Below are 23,282 nucleotides of genomic sequence, written 5' to 3'. Positions count from 1 at the left end.
CCTTTTAAAAAAAATAAAAATAAAAATAAAAATTTGGCATATGGCATTCGATATTTTCACTATTGTAAGATTATTTTGGATTTAGCTTGACTCGCACTGCAACATTTGATTCTTATTTGAAAAAAGTTTTTTTGAGTGTATTCAAAATTTCTACCGGACACAATAACTAATCCCTTACTGAATTAAAATACTCAAAGAAAGCTTGTTGTTGCATTATAGATTGATTATTTAAAGATTTGAATTATGCTTGAAGGCTTCTAAAAGCAATGCAATTGAGGTTTTGAGAGTTTAGAGGTATCCCTCACCCAAGACTTCACAAGTCATTAATTATAATTATTATAAGAGCTAATGATTATAAGAGCATCACCATGAGTGATGTCTTGAAAGTTTTTGAAGATTTCTTAGTTTAGGTGAGAGCAAGATTTTTTTAGGTTAAGTGGAGATGATAGGTAGGAGAAAATTGTTAATTCACGCAAATTCAAGTTTTGTGGGATTCATGACATGGGAAAAAAAAAATAGAAATTGCTGTTGCATGTGTGCGTAAGAAGCTCTAGCAAATTTTCGTCTACATGACATGTAAAAAAACCTCTCAAAAAAATTTAACGGATGAAGATGCTCGAACAATAATATATGAGGTTCATTTGGTTTATTGTACCATATATGGCAAATAATATGATTCAGATAGGGTTGAGTATTCAAATAGACTTACCAAGAAAGACAAGTAAAATATAAACTATAAAATAGTCTCTTATCCTCGAAAACCAAACAAATGAAACAATGACATATAATATGATTTGGTAGGATTAGGTATTCAATTTGTAGCTACCCGATTATCATTTCTAGGAAGAAATGCAAGCAACAATGAACTATTAAATAATCCCGCATTCCCGAAAACCATATGATTGGGTATTCAAATTTAGCTAACAAGAAATATAAGCAACGATGAAATATAAATAATCCCGCATCCCTAACAACCAAATATGGGCATATAATATGAGTTTGTAGGGTTGGGTATTCAATTTTAGCTAACCAATTATAATTTCTAACAAAAAATGTAAGCAACAATGAACTATAAAATAATTTTGCATCCCTGGAAACCAAACAAGAGAATATAATATGATTGGCTATTCAATTTTAGTTAACAAGTTGGCATTCCTAACACAAGAAATGTAAGCAACGATAAACTATAAAATAATGCAGCACCCCTAAAAACCAAATAAAAGGGCATATAAGTTGGTAGGGTTGGGTATTCAATTTTAGCTAAATAGCTACTTATCATTTCTAATGAGAAATGTAACAACAACAAACTATAAAATAATCTCGTATCCATGAAAACCAAACGTGAGTATATAATATGATTGGGCAGAATTGGGTATTCAATTTTAGTTAACTAGTTATCATTCCTAACAAAAAAAAAATATTTAAACAACAATGAACTATAAAATAATCATGCATCCCTACAAATCAAATAAGGACATATATAATATGGATTTGGTAGGATTGAGTACTCATTTTAGTTAAAGTGTAGTCAATCGTAACGTAAGGAAAGATGACATTCTTGAAAACAAAAATGTTATTTTTTAAGTAATGTAAGATACGAGATTTTTGAACACATAATGTGGATAGAACTCGGGGTAAGTATTATTATTATTTTTTTTAATGGACACGAAACGTGATTCACACGCCATAAATAACATGGTGACAATAATGTTACTACTACTTAATTTGTCCCATTGCACTCACCATTTTTGTATAGTTTCTGCAATAAAAAGACAAACCGCAGAAATGACATACCTCATAGTTTTAGTCGCTACCTAAAACATTAACACAAAATGGTCTGATGACAGCAAAGTAGACTCTGCAGAAAACACACAAAGACAACAAAAAGCACAAAAGCCCTATACTCTGTAATGCCAATAAAGACAAGCAGATACCCTCTCTTTATTCCATCAAACCACTACTCTCTTCATCTTCTTTTTGGACATTTTCCCTTGCCATTTTTCTCTTCTAAAACCTTCTGCTTTCACTTACATAATCATTCTAACCTTTCCTTCTTGGACTGTGCCTTCCATCACTGATTCATCCTCATTAGCACCAAAGCTACCATAAACTAAAATCCATGGAGTAAAGCCAAAAACTAAAGATTCTATAATGGTACTTGTACTATATGGTTTTATCTGATTAAATCTCGATTCCCCTCCTATTTATCCCCATTCCCATTCCCACTCTAAACAAACGGATTCTTGATCCTCGTTCTTCCATTCCTATACATCTCCATTCTCATATCAATTCAGAAGCAATTACATCTAAGCTTCTATATATTCATGGGGAGGCAAAGAAAAGATCATACAGTGATGGGGGGTTCTTCGATCGTTCTCTTGCAAGAAAGATTCAGGCAATTGCAGAGGGCGAGAGAGCAAAGAGAGATGAGGGAGCTGAAGCTTTTCTTCGACCCTCCTCCTCATCAACTCATGGCCCCGGACTTGCAACAAAAGATCGGTTTTTCTTCAGAGGCAGTTGATCAAGAAGCACTCTCCCTTGGGCTCACCTTGTGCCCCAACAAGCCAGAATCTCGAGCTTTCAATGAACAACATCAACCACCTGTATGGTCAGCCAACAGAACCACCCTGAACACACTACATAAGATTGAAAACTATGATGTTGATACTTCTCTGCATCTTTAGGCCTACAAATCGTTGTTTCTTTTTTTTTTTTTTTTTTTTTTTTTTTTTTTCAAGATTTTCTACTGTTTTACTTTTATTTGAATCACATATTTCCCACTGTAAAAATTAGGGAAATCAGTTAACCAAATAAAAGAACTAGTGTTTGTTTTTCTCCTATTGGACTGCAAATGAGAATTGTCCTTGCACAAACTAAATACAATAAACAACTCTTGTTGCATATGAATTATTGATCAATTCCTATAATAATACAGCCAAGTGGATCAAACTATTGACTTAGGAACTATAATGTTACAAGTTCGACTGCTAGGCTGGTTTACTTCCTGGTGGTCCTTTTGACGTCTAGGATCACAAGACGGGTTTAACACACAGTCAATAGTGAGTATGAGTTTCCTTCTTACTCAAAAAGAATAGAAAAGCAATATGGACAATCATGTAATTAAGACTAATCCTTATGTCTCAAGGCTGTAGAAGAAATATAAATCCTTAAACACAAAGCAGATAAGAGGGGAAAACAATAATACATGACATAAGCTGAGGGTGAAACGCAGAAGATCAAGATTGGGGCAGCTTTGGGCAGTCTGGGCACAGAAAATGGCCTCTAGCTTTACACTCGGAGCAAGAAGAGTGTGTTATTCTTGATTTTGAGCCAACTAATTGGTAATTAGGATCATCATTAGCAAAGATGAGACTGAATGGTCCTCCCCCTTGTTTAATAAACCCAGACCCCTTACATTTCCTACAAGCTATCAGCTTCAGATCGCCGCATCTCTTGCACATGCCCAACGAGCTGCCCATACAAAGAACATTATTGCAGAATCAATAACACAGTACAAAAGTATTGTCTTTTCTTCTCATTTATGCAGGAAAGAAGAGAAGAGAAGAGAAGAGAGAAAGTATACGCACCTGCGCTGAGAAGCAGCTACCAAAGAGTCAATCTTGGGGGCATAAATGGTGGAACAGAGTAGCAAAGCACCTACTCCATAGCCTGCAATTTCGTTTGCTGTTATGTGCTCGAACATCTTCAATTCTTTCCGTACAAAACTGGATATTTTAGTGGTGGAGATGATAAGAAGGGGGATATAATGATATATGGGGGTTAGTAGTTAAAGAAACTGGATAAGATTTTTGGAGCTCATGGTCCAGTTATCCCTCCTCCTTGTACATTCTTGATATCTTTATTTATTTATTTTTTAAAATTACTTTCTTTTCTCATTTATTATTCCGTCAAGATAATCTCAATCAAGTTAGTCACAATTAATTTGATAATTACAAGATTTTAAATTCAATTTCTCATGAAGCTAACTATTGAGATTCTTGATTTTAGCCAACCAATTATAAGCAACTTAAATCGATTTACTTTATTGTTATCATTTGTGGACTAGGGTCCGATCAAGACTAGTGTCAAATTATATTTAGCTACATTTTTATATAAGATAATAATTTTTTTTTTTTTATTAACAAGGTGGCATCAAAGAGTCTATACTTTCATATTGGAAAAGTATATTTCATAAAAAATAGAATATTGTAGCTTCTAAAAATTCAAAATATCACACTTTTTTTTTATAACGAAGGGGATACCCTACATATACACATTACAACCGCAATTAAGGTTCAAACCTTTGACCTTCCATTTAGAAGAGCAACCGAGTACCAGTGGACCACAAGGTCCTTGGTCAAAATATCTCTTTCCACTTTTTATTTCTCAATAATTTTGTATTTAATATTTATATTCAAGTGTTGATAATATTTGATATGGAATATATCCAAAATAATAATAATAAGGAGGAGGTTTGCATGGGCAAAAAGGGAAATGAAAAGGAGGAAACCATATTAACCATAGAAGATAGTGGGATTTTGCATTACTTTAACAGGAACAGAAAGGTAAATTCACATGCAGAAGAGGTAATTAAGTAATGACATCACTCATGATCATCAGTGATTTCACTTTCCGGGTACAAAGTTTGTAGCATAAGCCCAAGCATTGTTAGCTACCGGGTCAGCAACGTGGTCGAAGAGGTTCTCAATCGGGCCCTTTCCGGTAACAATGGCCTGCACGAAGAACCCGAACATGGAGAACATAGCCAAACGCCCGTTCTTCAGTTCCTTCACTTTCAGCTCCGCGAACGCCTCCGGGTCATCGGCCAACCCCAGTGGGTCGAAGGCGCCGCCGGGGTACACCTTGTCCAGCCCCTCTCCGAGCGGGCCGCCGCCGACTCTGTATCCCTCCACGAACCCCATCAGCACCACCTGGGAAGCCCAGATGGCCAGGATGCTCTGGGCGTGGATCAGGTTTGGGTTGCCCAAGTAGTCCAATCCGCCCTCCGAGAAGATCTGGGCTCCCGCCTTGAACCACACCGCCTCGCCGAACTTCACGCCGTTCTTCGACAGGATTTCCGGGAACACGCAGCCCAGAGCGCCCAGCATGGCCCACCGGGAGTGGATCACCTCCAGCTCGCGGTTCCTGGCGAAGGTCTCTGGGTCCGCTGAAAGCCCGGCAGTGTCCCACCCGTAGTCGCCGGGGAACTCGCCGGTAAGGTATGACGGAGTTTGCTCCGAGAATGGGCCCAAGTACTTGGGGCGGTCCGGGCCATACCTGTTTTCATCCACACATAATTTATTAAGTTGACCAAAATAGCCTCCGCTTTATAATAAATTCTCCCCAACGCATTATGGCATATGCAGAGTATTTACCCTCATTTTATTTTTTATTTTACGAAACATATTAATTTTTTTTTAAAAAAAAAACATTTTATCATTTGCTTTATTAAAATTAGTAAAAATAAAATATAATACAAGACTCAATACCTGTAATTTTCTTAAAATTTTCATCCAATAATAGTAATAGTAAACAAATAAAATGTATAGAATTTCAAGGTTTTTATGATGCTTTTTTTTAATCTCATGAAAAGAAAAAATAGAAACCCTAAATATAGTATAGTGGATATTGCTATCTACTAATCTACTCTGACAAGTGACACCAATCAAGTATGATATATCTAATTATATCAGAAATAATGGATATATATCTAATTAAATTAGGTAAGATCGGAAAATACTTGTAATATGAATATGAATATGGATATGGATATGAAGTAGAGAGATGAGAGTAATTATATATAGTTTAGTACCAGATGCTCTGGGGAGCACTTTTGACGGTACGCCTCATGGTGAAGCGAGCACTGCCGGAGCTGCCGACCTTGCGGAGGAGATCGGTCTGGGACTTCAAGGCACTCTGCCCAGCAAATGCTGATTGTTGGATACCGCAACTCGCCATTGATGATGATTCTTCTGCTCTTCTTAGCTTTCTGTTGGAGTTGATGGTATGCAGTTGCGAATGGATGAAGTGAATAGAAATCGGGGCGGGCGGAGTGTTATATATGGAAACTGGGATAGTTTGTGGATTGCAATATCTACACCTAAGCCGCACCTCATTGGTTCATTCCATGGATAAGTTGGATTTGGATTCCCTCCTTGATTTTCTTCTCCTCATACTGGTATCTGTTGCGCCACGTGTCACATAAGATTTCATTGTAATAACTCAGCATATACACAAATTACACCGTCCACATGATAAAATATTTATTTTTAATATATTCATGATTCATTTGTAATGTACTAAAATTTTTTACTAGAATAAGAGTGGAATTGGTCACTTAACTGCACACCAAATTATAATTAGGTTATTGAATTCAAAAAAATACAATTAGATCCCTGAATAATACAAACTTATGCAATTAGATCCAAAATGACCTGTTTACTTGAAAGTATGTTGACGTGACGGTTACCAATTTTAAAAATAATTTTAAATAAAATAATTAATTAATTTAAAAAAAAAAAAAAAAAAAAAAAAAACTAGAACAGAACGGCTGAAGACGAAGACCTTCGTCTCTAGTCGTCTCCATGGCCAGGGAGACGAAGCCGACCGGAGGCAATTCGTGCCATTTTGTTCTAGTTTTTTTTTTTTAAATTAATTATTGTAAAAAAAATTATTCGTCCAGGTTATTTTGTGTTGTTCATGAACCCAATTTTATATTTTTTTAGTTCGATGCCTAATTGCAGTTTGTTATGCAGTTGAATGGCATATTTGACATTTTGTTCCAATATTATTTTTAAATAATACACTAAAAATGAATATGTAATATATTAATATAAATTTGTAATATACTAAAAATAAACATATATGTCAATAATTCAATTTGTAATGTGTATCATCCGTCATGGTTCTGGTATACGATTGCAACATGTATGTGTGCCACATATATTGTTTATGAACTTGGGCTTTGGCTTTCCTATTTTTATTCGGATCAAACTAATAAGAATAACGTTGATATTTCATAAATAAATACTATATTTGTGTTTTGTCAATAATAATAATAATAATAATAATAATAATAATAATAATAATAAAAACGATGAAAATGACATTTATTGAAACTAGACTAGATTAAATTAACTGTAAACTACGTAATCAAATTGAAGTCCTTAAAAAGCTTAGAACCTAATTGAGGCTAAGCTTAGACTTCTACCAAAAATGAAATCTAGTAGTTCTTATAAGTTCTAACTCGTGCAAATTAATAAGCTGCCAGTGACTAAAATAATTAATAAATTTATAGTTATAGGACGTTCTCAAGTCGGAAAGTAAAACTAAATTTATATGATCGTGATTTCATCACACTTTTGTTACAACAGAGTGAACAGACTAAAAAGCTACGTATAAGAGGGCTGGACAAGAGAGGTAGTTCTCCCCAAAAGAGCCACAACAAACGACTTACACCATCAAAAAACACAAAGAAATTCCACACCAAAAAAAAAAAAAAAAAAAAAAGTTTTCCCTATTACTGCATCTTCCACCAGGAAGTAAAAGTATACATACAGTTGCGAACATCCAAGTCAAGGTTCTAGCTTCAATGAAACAACTCTTGACTGCTGGTTACGCTTGGCTGCCTTGACAAAGACTGCAGAGAGGCACGAGGGGGCCCACCATGGTCGGTGAACTTTCTGTTCACCCTTTAAGCAAGCGACTGAAGAAAAAGCCTCGAATCAGTAAAGATGAAATTGGAGTAGCTGGTATAAGGGGGGAATAGAAATAGCACTCATCAATGGGAGAACTATGTGGCTAAAGTTCAAATAGGGTTTATGTTCACTCAACCAGAACAAGTGGAACACTAAGAGCACTTAGAATGTCCAACTGTGCTTTATTAGGAATTTGAGACTCCTAAAATTGGTTGCCAGCAACAAAAAGCATGTAGGCCATTTGCCCGTAATAATCACCAATGAACTGTTTTTGTCAATTATGGCATAACCTTTTCAGGTGTATGCATATGATAGTGCCATTCTACATTTCTACCATTATTTCAATTGAAATGGGCAAGACTAAAATGTCAGGTGATCCTTTTCATTGCCATTTCAAAGAGCTAGCTGGAGATTTTCTAAACTTTTAACAAGCAGCAACAAAATGGTTATTGACAAGAACTGTGAAGTACCAATAGAGAGAGAGAGAGACCTTTTATTCGCCTAAGCTCCTTACATAATGTTATGAAATCTCCCCATTTCATGTGGCATCTTCTTATAAACCGTAGGATCTGTTCAGTTGTGAACATGGACATTCCTTCCAAGTACTCTCCATTGACACCGTTTTCTTTAAAAATTTGCCGGTAGCTACCAAGATTTATTTCTTCCAACCACAAACCAACATCCTGGCAACCAAAAGGAGGAAAAAACAATTAAAAAGGTACAAAGTAATTTTGAGTTATTTTAAGAAATATCCTTCAGTTTATTTAACTCCACAAAGAAAGGGGTCTGAATAATTCAGCCATTGGTTTTTTGTTTAATTTTTCAAAATGGGTGAATAACCTATAAGCATTGAGGAGTGTTTGTAGTTCCTTTGTTAACTAATGAGTAATGACTCAAAAAAAATTGGCCCTATTAGGTCAAACTGAGATGCCTAGCACCAAAATTTGGCCCATACATGCAAAACCCTCCCCATCTAGATGTTCCTAAGGCACAGGTAAAAAAATTAGTGTGCATGCTTGTGAGGACTCTATAAGGCCAGAGGCTTCTAAAAGACTAAAACAATCTCTAATAATAAAGAGACGGTTCTAGAAAGAAAAAATTTCCATATGCGTGCTACTTGTTGCATATGGACTCCAACCCTGGTCTATTCTGTGGTAAAACCACCTAAATACTTGGCATCCAGTTATCTCTTAAAGCATTCCAACTCAGTGTCTTTTTGTAGCAGAACATCCTATATGGCTATATCCAATGCACTTGTCTTTTTCCTATACTAGTTGGATTACTTTATGCTCTCAAAACTTTTCTTAGTGCATCACATTCCATTGGCACAAATTAAAAAACGGACCATTTAGTTTCTCCTAAATCAGTAAATACTTTTTACAAAACCTTAACTATTTACAAAGAAGAGTCTGCTTGAAATACAAATTATTATTCATTTTTTTTGAAAGGAAATTATTATTCATTTAGAAGTAATTATAGCAAAGAGCAAAGCAACCTCCAAGATAAATGGACTAACAATCATGTAGTTATTGCCAGTCATCGGTACCGTTTGACAAAGATTATGATTATGGAGTATGAACAATTCATTAATAACTTCCAAGTTACTAATCGATTACTCTATACTTAAATAAGCTAAAAAGTGTTCTACAATCCATAACCTCACTTTTAGAATACTCTTTGCCAAAATTTCATAAAGTACATTATTATTACAGGCACATTGAAAATAAACTCCTCCGCCCAATGTTTTATCCTTGACTATTTGAGTTTCAATCACGTTAAGGTGCAACATTTTTAAACCAGACAAAAATCTCCACCATATATAAGCCAAACAGAAACTGCAACAGCCATCCAAATCCCAAATTCTCCCTGTCTAGTGTTTCCACAGAAATACATAGCACTTATATTCATAGTTCGAATTGCTTACTTACCTAAAAACACTAAATTTCATCTATTCAACTTGTACTAGATTAGAATTAATCAACAGCTCCGGAACAGTAGCAGAACAGCCAATGATCAGATTCGAAGTAAGGTTTCTAATAAAAACACAAACTCGAGCTTAATACAACGACAGTAGATAACGAGATCTACACGAATGATTATCAAAAGAAGAAAAGAATCAATACCTCAACAGTCCAAATGAAGAAATCAAGAGGCTCCGGCGGCTTCTCTTTGCTCATCCCTCGGAATACCTAAAAAAGCAACAACAAAAGCAAAACAGATCGCAGAAATTCCTAAGACAGCTGAAATTTCAGTGGTCGTTTGAAATATGCAATCAGCAGCCCGTAAAGTAGCAAAAAGTCTTACTGTGTGAGATTAGGGTTTTCAATTATCGCTCAAAATTTGGTTCGAGCGCAAAGGGAGAGTGAATGTGGGCTGTTCTCTCCCTCCCTATCAACACTTGCATTATTGTCTTTGCTGAATTATATGCGAGTGAGTTTCCATGTTAGTTCAATCCGGAGCAGCCCTTCTACCCACGCGAATCCTTTCTGAGCCCCCGCTACGCGCCTGTCGTACTGTAGTAAATTTTAGAATATTTCCGTTTTCGCCCACAATATTTGTTTTCTTTCTTAAATCGCGCCCGTCGTTCTTTTATTTCTGAATTGTCTATTTGATGGTGATTGGTGAAGTACTAAAAGTGCATGCACTTTTTTCAATTTCCAATCTCTTCCAAATAGAATTTATATTCTTTTGTTGATAATTCAAGTATATTTTTACTAACTTTAGGTGTATTCAGGGGCGGACTTACAATGAGGGCAGTGGGGTCAGCTGCCCCCACTCACCCTACCCTACCTCATATATAATTCTTGTATGTATATGTGTATGTAATATAGTATAAGGTTTAAGTATAAGTAGATGAAAAAAGCTAATATTAATGAAAGTGAAGTTAGCCCAGATGGTAGAATATGCGTGTAAGTCTAAGAAAGGTCTTTTATATTTTGTTATAAATATTTTTTTTTTATTTTTCGTTCATATCTAACAATATTTATGACTAACTTCATATATGTAATTTATAATGTGTTTTCTATTGATAATAAAATGTATAATTTATAATGTGTTTTCTATTAGAATTATTTCATCAAATTAATTATGTTTCATATTTTGTTATACATATTTTCTTCGCTCATATCTAACAATATTTATGGTTAATTTCTTAACTATTTCATCTGTTTTAAGCTATCCCTTTTGTTCTAATGTTTCGCCCCCACTGAACAAAATTTATGGGTCCGTCACTGGGTGTATTTTGATGTAAGCTGGTTCAAATATAAAGTGAGTTTTGTTAAAGTTAACTTGCAGTGGACATGCACGTTATGCAAATGGTCAGTGAAACTATTGCACGATCACATAGGCACTGGTTTATCATGCTCATTCAAACATGCTTTATAGTTGACAAAATCGAATATCTAAATAGAACAGTACAAAGTGTACCAAAACTTTAAAACTTAAGGACTTCAAATTGGAACTGGCAATGATGAAGAAACACGGTCTAATAAGGGTAAATTGGAAACACAATCTAATAAGGGTAAATTGGAAACACAAACTAATAATGAAACAATGTAGCACCCGTGCATCTTTGCTACATATTTTTGAGGTTTGCTACATCATTCTAGATCATTCTTACACTTTTATATAACTTCCCATTGTTTGTAAAATTTTCTACAAGCATTTACATAGGTTTGTGTAGAGATTTATAGAATATTCTAAAATCTATAAATTCATAGGTTTGTGTAGAGATTTATGGAAGGTTCTAAAAATTAATTTATAGTGTATGATCAAGTAGATCTCCACCGTTCATTTAAAGAGATGGAATGAGTATAAATACCCTAAAGGGCCTCATTTGTAACCATTTTCAATAATATCATTCGAGTTCAAACAATCCAAGTTCCATATAAAGTACATTCATTCCAATTGGATGATGCTATTGATACAAAAAGTATCAATTATAAAAAAAATAAATAAATAAATAAATTAGTTAATATTAATAAATTATGCGGAATTCTATCACACAATTTATTTATTTTTGTAATAAAATTAAATTAAATGGCAGAGAGTATAACTTGAGGCAATTGAGGGAGTACCAGTAGAAAGCATGGGCAGCCTCTGAAGCAATAGTGAAGTACAATAAGAAAGTCATTCCAATCCACTTAACTTAAAGTTAATTACCGATTTGATCCCTCGACTATGAGGATTTTACCAATTTGGTCCTCGATTATCAAAAGTTTTCAATTTAGTCCCCCGACTATGTTTTCTTTACACGAAATGGTCTTCAGTTTAATTTTCTAGTCAAACTACAATGGTAAATTTGAAATTTTAAAAAATCATCTTCGGTCAAGTAAGTACGGATTTGCCAAGGGCCTAGATTTCCATTTTCAGAAATGCTGAAAGTCTACAACTTGGGTAGACCGAAGAGGAAATCTTGGGGAACTGAGCTGAACTGATTGTTGTCCAGGTAGAGCTCCTGGAGGTTTGACATGTTGGCGAACGACGACAAGGCTCCGGCGAGAGAGTTTTTCTGGACATAAAGAGTTTCTAGATTAGAAAGTTGGGTGATGTCGAAGGGAGGGTGCTAGAGACGCACTTAGAGTCGAGGTTGATGGAGACGTCGTTGCCGGTAGACTTGTTTGTCGTAGTTCACGTTGGTCCAAGTGCAGAATGGTGCGGAGGTGGACCAGCCGGAAGGAGCCGGAGAGAGGGAGGCGAGGAGCTTGGACATGACGGCGGCATCTTTAGAGAAGGCGATGGAGATGAAGGTCATGAAGAAGAAGAGATGGAGTGGATGGTATTATGGTTAGTAAGATAGTTGTCTTCCTCAAGTTCACCGGAGAGTTTTTCTCAAGCAACATGGTGTGTGGGTCACTTTCTGGTGCTAACCCGCTGAAAGTTGTGCGTCTCCGGTGGCTGTGTGGATTCCGATGGTATGTAGAACACTTGACGATACCATGGTCTTCCTTTTATGGCTTTCTATTTTTCACGGTGAGGGGAGTTGGTGGCTGGATTTGAAATGTTTTTCCTTGGGCCTTTTTCCGGTCAGTCCTCATGGGAAATAGTTTGGGGAGACTGGGGACCATTTCGTGTAAAAGAAGCATAATCGGGGGACTAAATTGAGAACTTTTGATAGTCGATGACCAAATTGGTGAAAACCTCATAGTCGAGAGACCAAATCGGTAATTAACTCACTAACTTAAACACTTATTGACTTTTAATCTTGCCGGAATCCACCTTATACTGTTGGAATTTGAAAAAAAATTTGCCTGAAAATGTCATGGACAAAAATAAACTGAGTCTTTATATTATTCATAGATGTAGATAGTAGTGTTAAATATTAATATAAAATACAGTAACATAATATACTAATCGAGTGACTCATTTACTTGTTAAAGTTGTTGATTCTCGTAATTGCTCCAAAGTTTGTGTTACAACCCCTTTATGTTTTGCTTATTAATTAATAATATTTGGTTTAAAAAAAAAAACTATCGGAAGGGACGGGAGGACACGGTAAAGAGAACTTTATACGGATAGCCCCTCCAATTGCGTCGTCCAAAGTGTCAAATACTCAAATCAAATCTGCCATCCATTCGGACCCACTCATATATGAATATGTAGGTTCTACTGGGATCGTTATGCTGTGCATCCGTATGCACCATGCATAGTGCATCCGGATGTAAAAACGACATCGTTTTGATGTCAATTTTTTAAAAAAAAAAAAAAAATAGAATTGCATAACTACACATTCATAATTTCATCACATTCATAATTTCATAACTATACATCCAGAATTACATAACTATACATCCATAACTTCATAACTATACATTCCGAATTGCATAACTACACATCCAAAATTTCATAACTATAAATCCAGAATTGCATAACTACATATCCATAACTTCATAACTACACATCCAGAATTGCATAACTATACATCCAGAATTACATAACTATACATCCAAAATTTCATAACTAAAAATTTAGAATGAATGAAGTAAAAAATGAATAACATAATGTTGTTGCTGGAAATCAAAACTGATTTTTTTTTTTTAAAGTAGAACACACGTTTTGATGCAAAATGACGTCATTTTTGCATCCGTATGCACCATGTATGGTGCATTCGGATGCATAGCATAATTTGCCGTCCCACTGTCTGCCAAGCACTTCATCTTCAAATATTTCCTGCACATTACAAGTTCCTTTGGGCTTGGTCCTGGGCCTGGGCCCAGTTTCAACTCTGCACAAGTTATCTTTAATGTACCACAGACCCATGTATAAATGACGCATTTTTATTTAAACTCTAATGTAATTTAGGTGAGAATCTCAAGTCTCCACCTAACAAAATTATAATTCAGATGTGGTTAGATCGATTTAAATAATTCCCATTTTTATTTTTGGTTTATTTTTATACAAAAAAAAAAAAAGTTAATACCATCTAGGTCTTCTGAGTATGGTAGTGTTGTCACGTTTAATCTTAAACTTTAAAATTGACAATTCGTGATTCATCGACTTTCAAATTGTTATCACCTGCGGTCCAAGTTAATCATCTGTTGTCACTTAACTATCAAATTTCAACTACTATGGTCCTTCCAGGAGGACCACGGCTGATTAAATTTTAAAAATTAAAGGACCATTTGTGATTAACTTAGACCACAGATAAGTCGAATGACCAAGACTAGTTAATTTGAAAATGTAAAATTAAACGTGACAAAACTAATATACTCGAAGGACCCATATGACATTAACTCTTAAAAAAATGTTATGAATTTCAAATTTTATAGGACTCGAGGAAAACGTGGAGTAGCGAATTTCAGGGCTTGACACTTGTTGGCTCTGTATTGTTGTGTGGCTAAGCTTGCCGTACTCCGAAGCCATAACTCAGCTCTTTTGCTTTCATTCTTTGGTTCCTTTTTTGTTCGGTGTGGGGGACAAATGGCAATTCACAAGAACGGAAAGGGGAATGTAAGCGGGGGAGAGGACCCCATTTGTGACCCAAACACACAACACACACAATACCTCATTGGGCCGATTTCCAGATCTTTTTAAGCTTTTTGATAAGAGGAGTAGGCATCTACAGGGAATAAAGCAACGGTCACCAAATCTCCAAGAGACTCGAGAGTATATATTTTTGTCATCCTTACTAGCCACACGACCTAACAACTCTTACTTTAAACCATTTCTTAAGATAGCCAGTCATGTTGATCAAGTTATAGTAACAATACGATTAAAAATTTGATTCTCAACAGGAGCTTTTGAATTGATCGGCTATATAAACTTAAGTTAGTTTACTCCTTTTTGTTTTTTATCGATTAAAGTCACAATGTACAACTTGTCAAGTGCATATGGTTTACTGGGTCAAATCAAACCAGACAGGGAGTAAAAGTCTGTCTACAAAAACGGCCATGAGTTTGCAAAGTAAGTCAAGGTAGCTGTGCTCCCTGCCAATCTGCCATGTTAGTAAATAGTAATCTCGATCTTCTGTAATTCCCTAAACTTACTTTCCTTTAAAAAAAAAATAAAAAAATTTCTTCAACACGTGTGCACAGATTCCTCTTTCGTCTTAGGATTCAAATAACGACAGTTGATTTCATGTGATTACAACTAATTAATTAATTACGGACATTAACTTGGGTCAATATGTTGTTCATATTGTCGGGTGGTAATTTCGTCTTATAATGGGATAATTTACCATTATTGCTTTGTACGTATTAGGACAAAGATGTTGTGGTTCGTGTAGTGTGAGTTGTGAATGCTACAATATTTATTCCTTATTCCTCCCCTGCCCCTGCGTTTCTTTCCCAAAACCTCATCCTACTAATCCAATCGAGAGGGCATTGGGACCCACATGCATGCCGTGGCTTTTATCGGGTGTGATTTATTTAATGTATACTTTCAAACACTTTAAAGTTGTTCTTTTTTTTTTACCAATCCCGAATTATGTGCATCAACCGAGCAGTTTATGTATACTTTTGAACAGTTTAAAGTTGTTGAGAAGTGAATTGCTAATGTACCACATTAAAGCGCTCTACATCAAATTTTGTCTTTAAACTTAATCAAATTTTATAAATTTAATTAGAATAAAATTTGGATTAATCTCACAATGATAAAGGATATATATACGTTCTGCTTAGATTTTCATGGGCACATCATGGCTAGAGTGCTTACACAAGCGTGCGCAGACAGACAGACACACACTTCATTTGCTTTAGTCTATAAAAAAAATCGACAAAATGAATAATTATAATAATTAATAACGTAATGCGCATGCGGTTCAATTGACTTAGACACCCTTCTTGAGCCTATTTCACAATACTCTAAGCCTACTTGCATGTATTTTACATTTTATTTCTATTCGTTTTTGTGTGTATTGAACAATGATTTGACCTCTAGAGTTGTGATTATCTTATACTAAGCGTCACTTTGCATGAGATTTACGAAGAAATTAAAACAACATGATCATGTAGTATTCTATAATAATCTTTTAATTCCTTTTTAATATTTTATGGTGAATAGGGTAATAGGATTCGGTAGTCTAATTGAATCTACGGTCTAATCCAAACATCTCAACTTAACGCAAAAGCACGACGATCCAATCCAAACACATTGGTTCAGTATAAGTTATCGACCCTAACTCAAGTACTATGATCCTAGCTCAAAGGCTCAATCAAGCATGCACCTTGTGTCAATTTGAGGATCTTAGCTCACGGGCTAGATTCAGTCACAATGGTTGTTTAGTCCAATTAAGAGGACCTAATTTAACCTTTGATGAGGTGTTTGTCGGGAGATACGAATTTTAAAAGGTATCCTATACCAACACATATAGTAGAGATTAGATGGGCTATGCATAGGAATGTGCTCTAATCACATCATGCTTGGTTTTCACCATGGAAGGTGTAACGGTCTATTGATCTGGACATTCACTAGCCTAGCTAAACTCCCTATAGTCCATTAATCTCTTGCCAATAAATATAAAATAGACTTACAATTTTGTACAAAAGTGAATTTTAGATTATCAATGTTTAATTTTTTGGGGTTTAATTAGTAATAATTTCTATATTTATAAATTTTATTTACTAACAAATAAATTAAATAATACAAAATTAGATTATAAATAACCTATTAGTCAAAAAAAAGATTATAAATAACCTAAATCAACTCTAATAATTGAATCAATTACTACGTAGTAAATGTGTGGTGAAGATAAAGAGTGTGGGCCAGGGGACAACGTCAAGTACACAAAAGACAAAAGTTTCTTTAATTATCTGTTTTGCACTTTGATCGCAGAACTCAACATCAGTTAAGCTTAATGATAAATGACACTCCGCGCATGATTTAATAAATTATTTTAATGTTTACAACTGTACGCGAACCTGACGTTACATGATCGAATATTATAATATATACGTTTAGTAGCTCAAATTATTGTCACTTTGTCAAACAGTGACTTCACAACGAAAGTATTAATGATATACGGTTCAAATTAAGACTCTAACTTCACCACATGATGAGTTAGTTCAAGATCATAGTGATAGTAAAAACGCTCAGAAAGTTAAATTATTCATAATTGATCAATTTAAATAGATGAAAAAACAGTTATTGATGTCTTATTCATTATAAATAAGAGTATTTACTCACCATTTTATATACTAAAAAAATGAAGTGGTGTGTTCTTGTCAAGTAGTACAATAAAAAATTGCAACTTGCAACATACAAATGAGAGCTAATTGTCGATCGACGTCCTTAGTTTGACCATTGCTCAATGACATCAAATTACCAAAACCTACGAATACGAGGTTTGATTCAAACAACGTTAAATTATTACAATTATAAAGGTAAGCTTTCATACAAGCTTGCAAACAACTAGATTAGTTTATAACTGAAATAAACATGTATTTCGTAATATCTTCTAGATTGACCATGTTACACAATAGGGGTGAGCAAACAGTTAGTTGGTTACATAATCGATTGAAAAGTTAATCAATAAAATATTTATAATTTTTAATGTCAGTTAGTTGAAATCGAAGCTAAATAACCGTATGATAATTTAAATACAGAATAATTGATTTAAAAAAAAAAAAATCAATAACCGAAACCGATCAAAAACTGAATTTTTTCTGTACCCTTATTGCACATGTCCTTCCTAAAGTAATTAACCTATCCTATGTGATTTTTTAGCTATTACGTAAGAAAATGATTGACTCAATGCACATTTTAAAATCGTAACGGTGAGTTTTATTGTCAATTAAAAAAAAAGGAGAAAAGAAAATTAGTTGAAGATGGAGAATATGAGGGCACAAAGTCTTTCAACTTGAAATAATTCAACCCAAATTAATAAGCTAGTCTTAATGCTGCATTTCCCTCGTCAATGCATGAAGCTTCTAAAGTCAACACCTTTTTGTAGTCTCTGCTTACTTGCAGTGGAATTGGTCTTAATACATGAAGCTAGCTTCCAAGTCAATATTTATCTAACTTTTTCGTAGTTAAAAATGTTTCTTAAAGAATTTATTTAAAAAATAAGAAATTTTAAGAATGTATGTGAAAGTAGATTTAAAAAAAAAAATAAAGAGAATATTTTTAAAACTTATTTCCTAAATAATTAAGGTTCTTAGTTGGTGGTGATAAAGTGATAATGGTGCTAAAAATATTATTGTTTGGAAAATAAATTTAAAAGTATACCTATTTGGGAATAAGATTTCAAAGTGTGTGTGTGTGTACCTCTATGAAAATTTGATAAATAAAACATATTACACTCTTTTCTTTTGAAAAAAATATTAAAGAGATTTCAAATTAAAATTTAAAAAACAGAGATAAATTGCCTTTTATCACTAATATATTATTACATTGAACTTATGTAGTGATTGATATATAGAATGAAAATAAAGACCTTAATTTCCCGCCCTTATTAACCCAGATGAATGGGTGAGATTAATCTGCATTTTTACATGGATCACATGGGTACTTTTGTAATAAATAAATTTAGTTATTCTTGATGAGACATTAATAATTAATACCATAAGTATTTTGAAAATAACTATTCTTCGATAAATAGAATACTTAATTTTAGGAATAAGGATCAAATAGGCCATCGAACTGCGCAAGATAATGCAATTAGGCCACTGAACCTAAAAAACCAACAATTAGGTCCCTAAACTAACCAATTTCAAACAATTCTTCCAATTTATAGGTTTCCAACAAGTTAACAGGTCATCCTCCCAAATTAATTATTTTTTAAAAATAAAATTTTAAAATTAATTATTTAAATAATTAAAAAAAAAAAACAGAATTCAGCCGATCTGTTTTTTTTTTTTTTTTTTTTTAATTTTAATAATTAATTTTTAAATTTTATTTTTAAAAAAATAATTAATTTGGAGGATGACCTGTTGACTTGTTGGAACCTTCAAATGGGAAGAATTGTTAGGAATTGATAAGTTTAGGGACTCAATTGTTGGTTTTTGGGGTTCAGTGGCCTAATTGTATTATCATGTACAGTTCGATGGCCTATTTGACCCTTATTCTCTTAATTTTATAAAATTGTCTTTGTAATTTTAAAAATAAATTAATTGATAAATAGACATATTTCAAAAAAATGTTATTTTATTCACAATCTATTTTTGCCATCAAACGACATATTATGGTGCTCATTTTCGTTTTTTTTAATAGTCAATGAGTATGTCATTATAATAAATTACGATAATTTTATATATAACGCTTTGTGTACAAATAAAGACTAATTATCGTACACAAAAGTCCACCCTACAAATAAGCAAGGGTTATACGTAACATATAGTTTTTATTAAGGTCCAAAATGATGATTATGGAGTGTTTTGTCGCAATGTGCATATAGTTATAAAATTGGGTTGCGTTGATGTTTAGAAGACATTAATTTTAGTGCGTACAATTACTGCATATGATGAAAGCCTACAAGTTGCTAAAGGACCGTGCACCGCAGAGTAGGAGTCCGGGATTAATTATGCTTAACGTAAGCTTTTTCAAAGACATTATATATCATATCCTAATCAAGCTTCACAACAAGCAAATAACTTATTATCCAAAGACATTATATTATAAATCTCTAAACTCAAATTTTATATTATCTCTTATTAATGTTTAAGTTATGCTACACCGAAATACTGAATCAATAATTTTTTTTAGAGGGGCCAAGTATCTAAATTTGTTATCAATAATTCTAATGGATGAAAATTATTAATTACATAAAAAAATAGTTTCGTTTAAAAGCATTTTTGATAGTGTTAATGAACTGGCAAGTATAGTGAACAAATCCATCAACTATCATATGAAATCGAAGGGGAATGTATAAACTTGTGTATGTAAAAGTAGTGTAAGAAGAATCAGAAAATAGTCTCTCAATCTTTATCTTTTATTGAATCTTTAGAGAATATAATGTAGAGAGAGAGAGAGAGAGTCCAGAAGAGATGTGGCCAACCAAAGACTTCTTAACTTGTGCGTGGCCTCCTCTTAAATAGGTGGAGGCATGACATTGACCTGGACACCTGATCCTGATCGGAACACGAACACCCGACCTTGACCCAAATACCGAACAGGAGCCTAAAATATACTTGAAGGTATACCCGGAGAATATTTCCTATCAATTTTTATTTCTTTTTATTTAAGCATTCATTAAATAAAAATTATTACAAAGTAATAAATATGTGAACTATGCAATTTTCAACAAGTTTAGAGGCGCGCGCTCACACTCTCACATACACATACATACATATGGTCTGGTTATGGTGTGGATCCTCCCCAAGAGGATGTGCAGATTGATCTATACAATTAGATAAGCTCAAATCAACAGCTTGAAATAAAAAAAAATGGAAAAAGAAAAAAGTGGTGGAATTTTCATAATTTCAATGATATGTTGGTGCATTTAGATATATGCTTGATGGTACATTGTGTCCAATGCACTATCAAGTATTTTCAGTGTGCACCACAGACAACACTTAGTGCACATATACTAGTATTTGGTGGTGCACTACTGAACATCACATAGTACAGTGCACCATAGATCACTACAAAGTGACTACAAACTAGCACTGAGTACATCACAAAAATATACTTGTTGCATAAAATTACAAAAATACCGTCATATTTTTTGTTCTGTTTTTTTTTTTTTTTTTTTTTTTTTAATTTTTATTGATTTCCAGTCATTGATATGAGCTCAACCAATGGTCTTGATCTATCTGTACGTCCGCACTTGAGGAGACTGTTGCACCTGATCTGGATTATATATATATATATATATATATATATATATATATATATATATATACACACACACACACACACAAAACACACACACATATACATACATGCATGCATACACCCATTAATAGCAAAAGTTTTGGAGGGCTAAGGCCCTTGCCTACCTCCCTTGGTTAATTACATTCGCCTATAAATATGACTACATAATAGTTAGTACCTAATGTAGTATTATTTTATTTTATATATTTTTAATTTGATTATTAGATAATCTATTTGTTAACAAGGGTTAAATAATTTTTAAATAATGTGAAACCGATGGTAAATATTATATATTGATTTCAACAAACGTAACATTTTTATTGTGAAATGTTTAATTATTTTTTTTAATGGTTATTTATGAATTGAAAGAGTGTATTATAAATTACTCTTTAACTTGTTAAAACTATATATAATGAATATTTATAAAACAACGTGACATGTAACAAATAAAATCACTCAAATACTAAAAAGATTTGATGATAAGTTATTATGAGAAACTGAACTTGGCTCTTTGGAGTCATGTCATGGTGGAAAGAAGAAAAGGACAAGGATATATAATTAGTAACAGTAATTGTGATTTAATTAGCTAAGTTGTTCCATAAAATGTCATTACATGACAAGACATGTTCTTTAATTTGAAATTGTCATTACGCTAAGATAGATCCAACATCCACCCAACTGTACGTCGTATCTAAGGCAAAAGATTTTGATGTTGATTCTCAATATCTTATTACTCTGCCTGTATATATGCAAACAAAAACCAAAAACAAAACAAAACCAAAAAAAAAAAAAAAAAAACAAAACAAAATGATGTGAAACTCAATTGAAGGAAGTATTCGTGCTTGCGGGATAATTACTTTTTAACGGTCATGCGTAACATGTAAATCGCAATTTCTTTTTATCATATGATGTTTTTATATGGAGTTAGTTATGATACCAAATTAAATAAAGTGTTATAATGTTTTAATCAAGGTTGCAAAAATCGCGCCTAGGCGGTAGGAGGCCGCCGCGAGGAATGGCCTCGGCGGCCTCCTCCGCGGCCGGCCGGCTAGATCGCCTAACCGGCCGGTGTGGCGTTTTTTTTTTGTTTTTTTTTTGAAAATGTCGAAAAATTTTCGGAAGACATAACTTTTGACTCGGTTGTCCGATTTGGACAATTTTTTTTTTCAAATCGCGTATTTTTTTGAGATCTATACACCGAAAGCAGTTTGGTCCACTAATTTATCAAAAAAATGCTTCTTTAGCTCTTAATTTTAGTTTTTTTTTTTATATATTTAGATGGTTTCAACAATCTTTTGAACAATTTTACAACCACTTTTGTAAATAGTTTCTAAGAAATAACTATGAAAACCTTATATTTTAGTACTAAATTTTGAAAATTTTAAATTTTAATTTTTTTTTTAATTAAAAAAAAAAATCGGCGCCTAGCGTTTTTTGCAACATTGGTTTTAATTAAAAAAAATTCTAAATTAATAGTTAAATATACATTCATTATTTATATATATGATGATATGGTTCTCAACAAAATGTACTGTTTCTCACTTTCTCATCTTACATGAGACCAATTTTGAGTAAGGTAATTAATGACAATGGTGAAGATTTAAAGAATTATGTGACATAATTCATGTTGTCGTGTAAAAACATTATGAGAAATAGGGGTAAGTGCGAGACGGATTGAGGTTGATATTGATTGAGCGACTCGCGATTTACTTTCACAGTGATTTTAAAGGAGTGTTCTATGTGCTTAGGATTAGTCCGACAAAGCTTATATAATTTAAGATTTAAAAAAAATGAAATTAATCAGAAAATATAAATAAATTTAAATCGAGTTTTAATAAATAAATTAAAAAAAAAAAAACAAAACAAAACAAAACAAACTCCCGTATATAGGCTGACTAGTCTTTATGTTGTTATTAGTAGGGTGTAAAAATGGATATTAATAGGGGATTTAGGGGCTCTTAATTCTTAACTATTTCGACGGTACCATATGTAGTGATTGTTACATCTTCTGTAGCCTTAGCCCCAACACCCCCACCCACCCACACACCCATCTGTCACGCTTTCATTGGTTGATAAATTCATGCTGCTAAATTTGACCCACAATTGTTATTTGGGATAAGGTCAAATAAGTCATGCAACTTTTATTAAAGAGTGCAATTAAGTCATCGAACTCTAAAAAGTTCCAAATAAATCACTAAACTTGAAAAAAATGGTTTAATAATACTATTTTTACTGTTTATAGCAAATTACCAATAAGTTATAACTGATTTAGGGGTGACCGTGGTTCCAGTTCCGAACCGACAGTTCCCAATTTCAGAAAATGATGAACCGACAGTC

The 23,282-nt window shown here is 33.5% G+C and overlaps 3 protein-coding genes across 4 annotated transcripts; all 3 read right to left on the bottom strand.

The window, feature by feature from the left end:
• Positions 1 to 3,049: 3,049 nt before the first annotated feature.
• LOC109187622 lies at positions 3,050 to 3,821 on the bottom strand. Its single transcript, XM_019337858.1, has 2 exons — positions 3,588 to 3,821; positions 3,050 to 3,471 (listed from the first exon to the last, which is right to left on the bottom strand). The coding sequence occupies exons 1-2, from the start codon at positions 3,701 to 3,703 to the stop codon at positions 3,237 to 3,239; spliced, it is 351 nt and encodes a 116-aa protein (XP_019193403.1). The 5' UTR covers positions 3,704 to 3,821; the 3' UTR covers positions 3,050 to 3,236.
• A 674-nt stretch (positions 3,822 to 4,495) lies between these two features.
• LOC109187621 (chlorophyll a-b binding protein 5, chloroplastic) lies at positions 4,496 to 6,077 on the bottom strand. Its single transcript, XM_019337857.1, has 2 exons — positions 5,813 to 6,077; positions 4,496 to 5,277 (listed from the first exon to the last, which is right to left on the bottom strand). Exons 1-2 carry the CDS (start codon positions 5,956 to 5,958, stop codon positions 4,626 to 4,628), a joined length of 798 nt encoding a protein of 265 aa, XP_019193402.1. The 5' UTR covers positions 5,959 to 6,077; the 3' UTR covers positions 4,496 to 4,625.
• Positions 6,078 to 7,313: 1,236 nt separating this feature from the next.
• On the bottom strand, positions 7,314 to 10,114 carry LOC109188464. 2 transcript variants are annotated; one of them, XM_019339162.1, is made up of 4 exons: positions 10,002 to 10,114; positions 9,821 to 9,886; positions 8,188 to 8,380; positions 7,314 to 7,705 (listed from the first exon to the last, which is right to left on the bottom strand). In XM_019339162.1, the coding sequence occupies exons 2-4, from the start codon at positions 9,872 to 9,874 to the stop codon at positions 7,575 to 7,577; spliced, it is 378 nt and encodes a 125-aa protein (XP_019194707.1). In that variant the 5' UTR covers positions 9,875 to 9,886; positions 10,002 to 10,114; the 3' UTR covers positions 7,314 to 7,574. The 2 variants fall into 2 exon arrangements, with proteins under 2 accessions (XP_019194707.1, XP_019194708.1); XM_019339163.1 differs by having other exon boundaries at positions 9,821 to 10,101.
• Positions 10,115 to 23,282: the final 13,168 nt, after the last annotated feature.

Source organism: Ipomoea nil, unplaced genomic scaffold, assembly GCF_001879475.1.
Source record: "Ipomoea nil cultivar Tokyo-kokei standard unplaced genomic scaffold, Asagao_1.1 scaffold1421, whole genome shotgun sequence".
Lineage (NCBI taxonomy): Eukaryota > Viridiplantae > Streptophyta > Magnoliopsida > Solanales > Convolvulaceae > Ipomoea > Ipomoea nil.
Note: the sequence above shows the minus strand (reverse complement) of the source record. Positions and strands in the feature narration are given on the sequence as shown.

Coding starts and splice junctions, on each gene's coding strand:
- LOC109187621 (XM_019337857.1), bottom strand. CDS start 5,958: ATGGCGAGTTGCGGTATCCAACAATCAGCATTTGCTGGGCAGAGTGCC. Junction 5,278..5,812: donor AGTGCTCCCCAGAGCATCTG/GTACTAAACTAT, acceptor GGATGAAAACAG/GTATGGCCCGGACCGCCCCA.
- LOC109188464 (XM_019339162.1), bottom strand. CDS start 9,874: ATGAGCAAAGAGAAGCCGCCGGAGCCTCTTGATTTCTTCATTTGGACT. Junction 8,381..9,820: donor TCTTCATTTGGACTGTTGAG/GTATTGATTCTT, acceptor TTTGGTTGCCAG/GATGTTGGTTTGTGGTTGGA. Junction 7,706..8,187: donor GGAGCTTAGGCGAATAAAAG/GTCTCTCTCTCT, acceptor CTTTTTCTTCAG/TCGCTTGCTTAAAGGGTGAA.
- LOC109187622 (XM_019337858.1), bottom strand. CDS start 3,703: ATGTTCGAGCACATAACAGCAAACGAAATTGCAGGCTATGGAGTAGGT. Junction 3,472..3,587: donor GTAGCTGCTTCTCAGCGCAG/GTGCGTATACTT, acceptor TTGTATGGGCAG/CTCGTTGGGCATGTGCAAGA.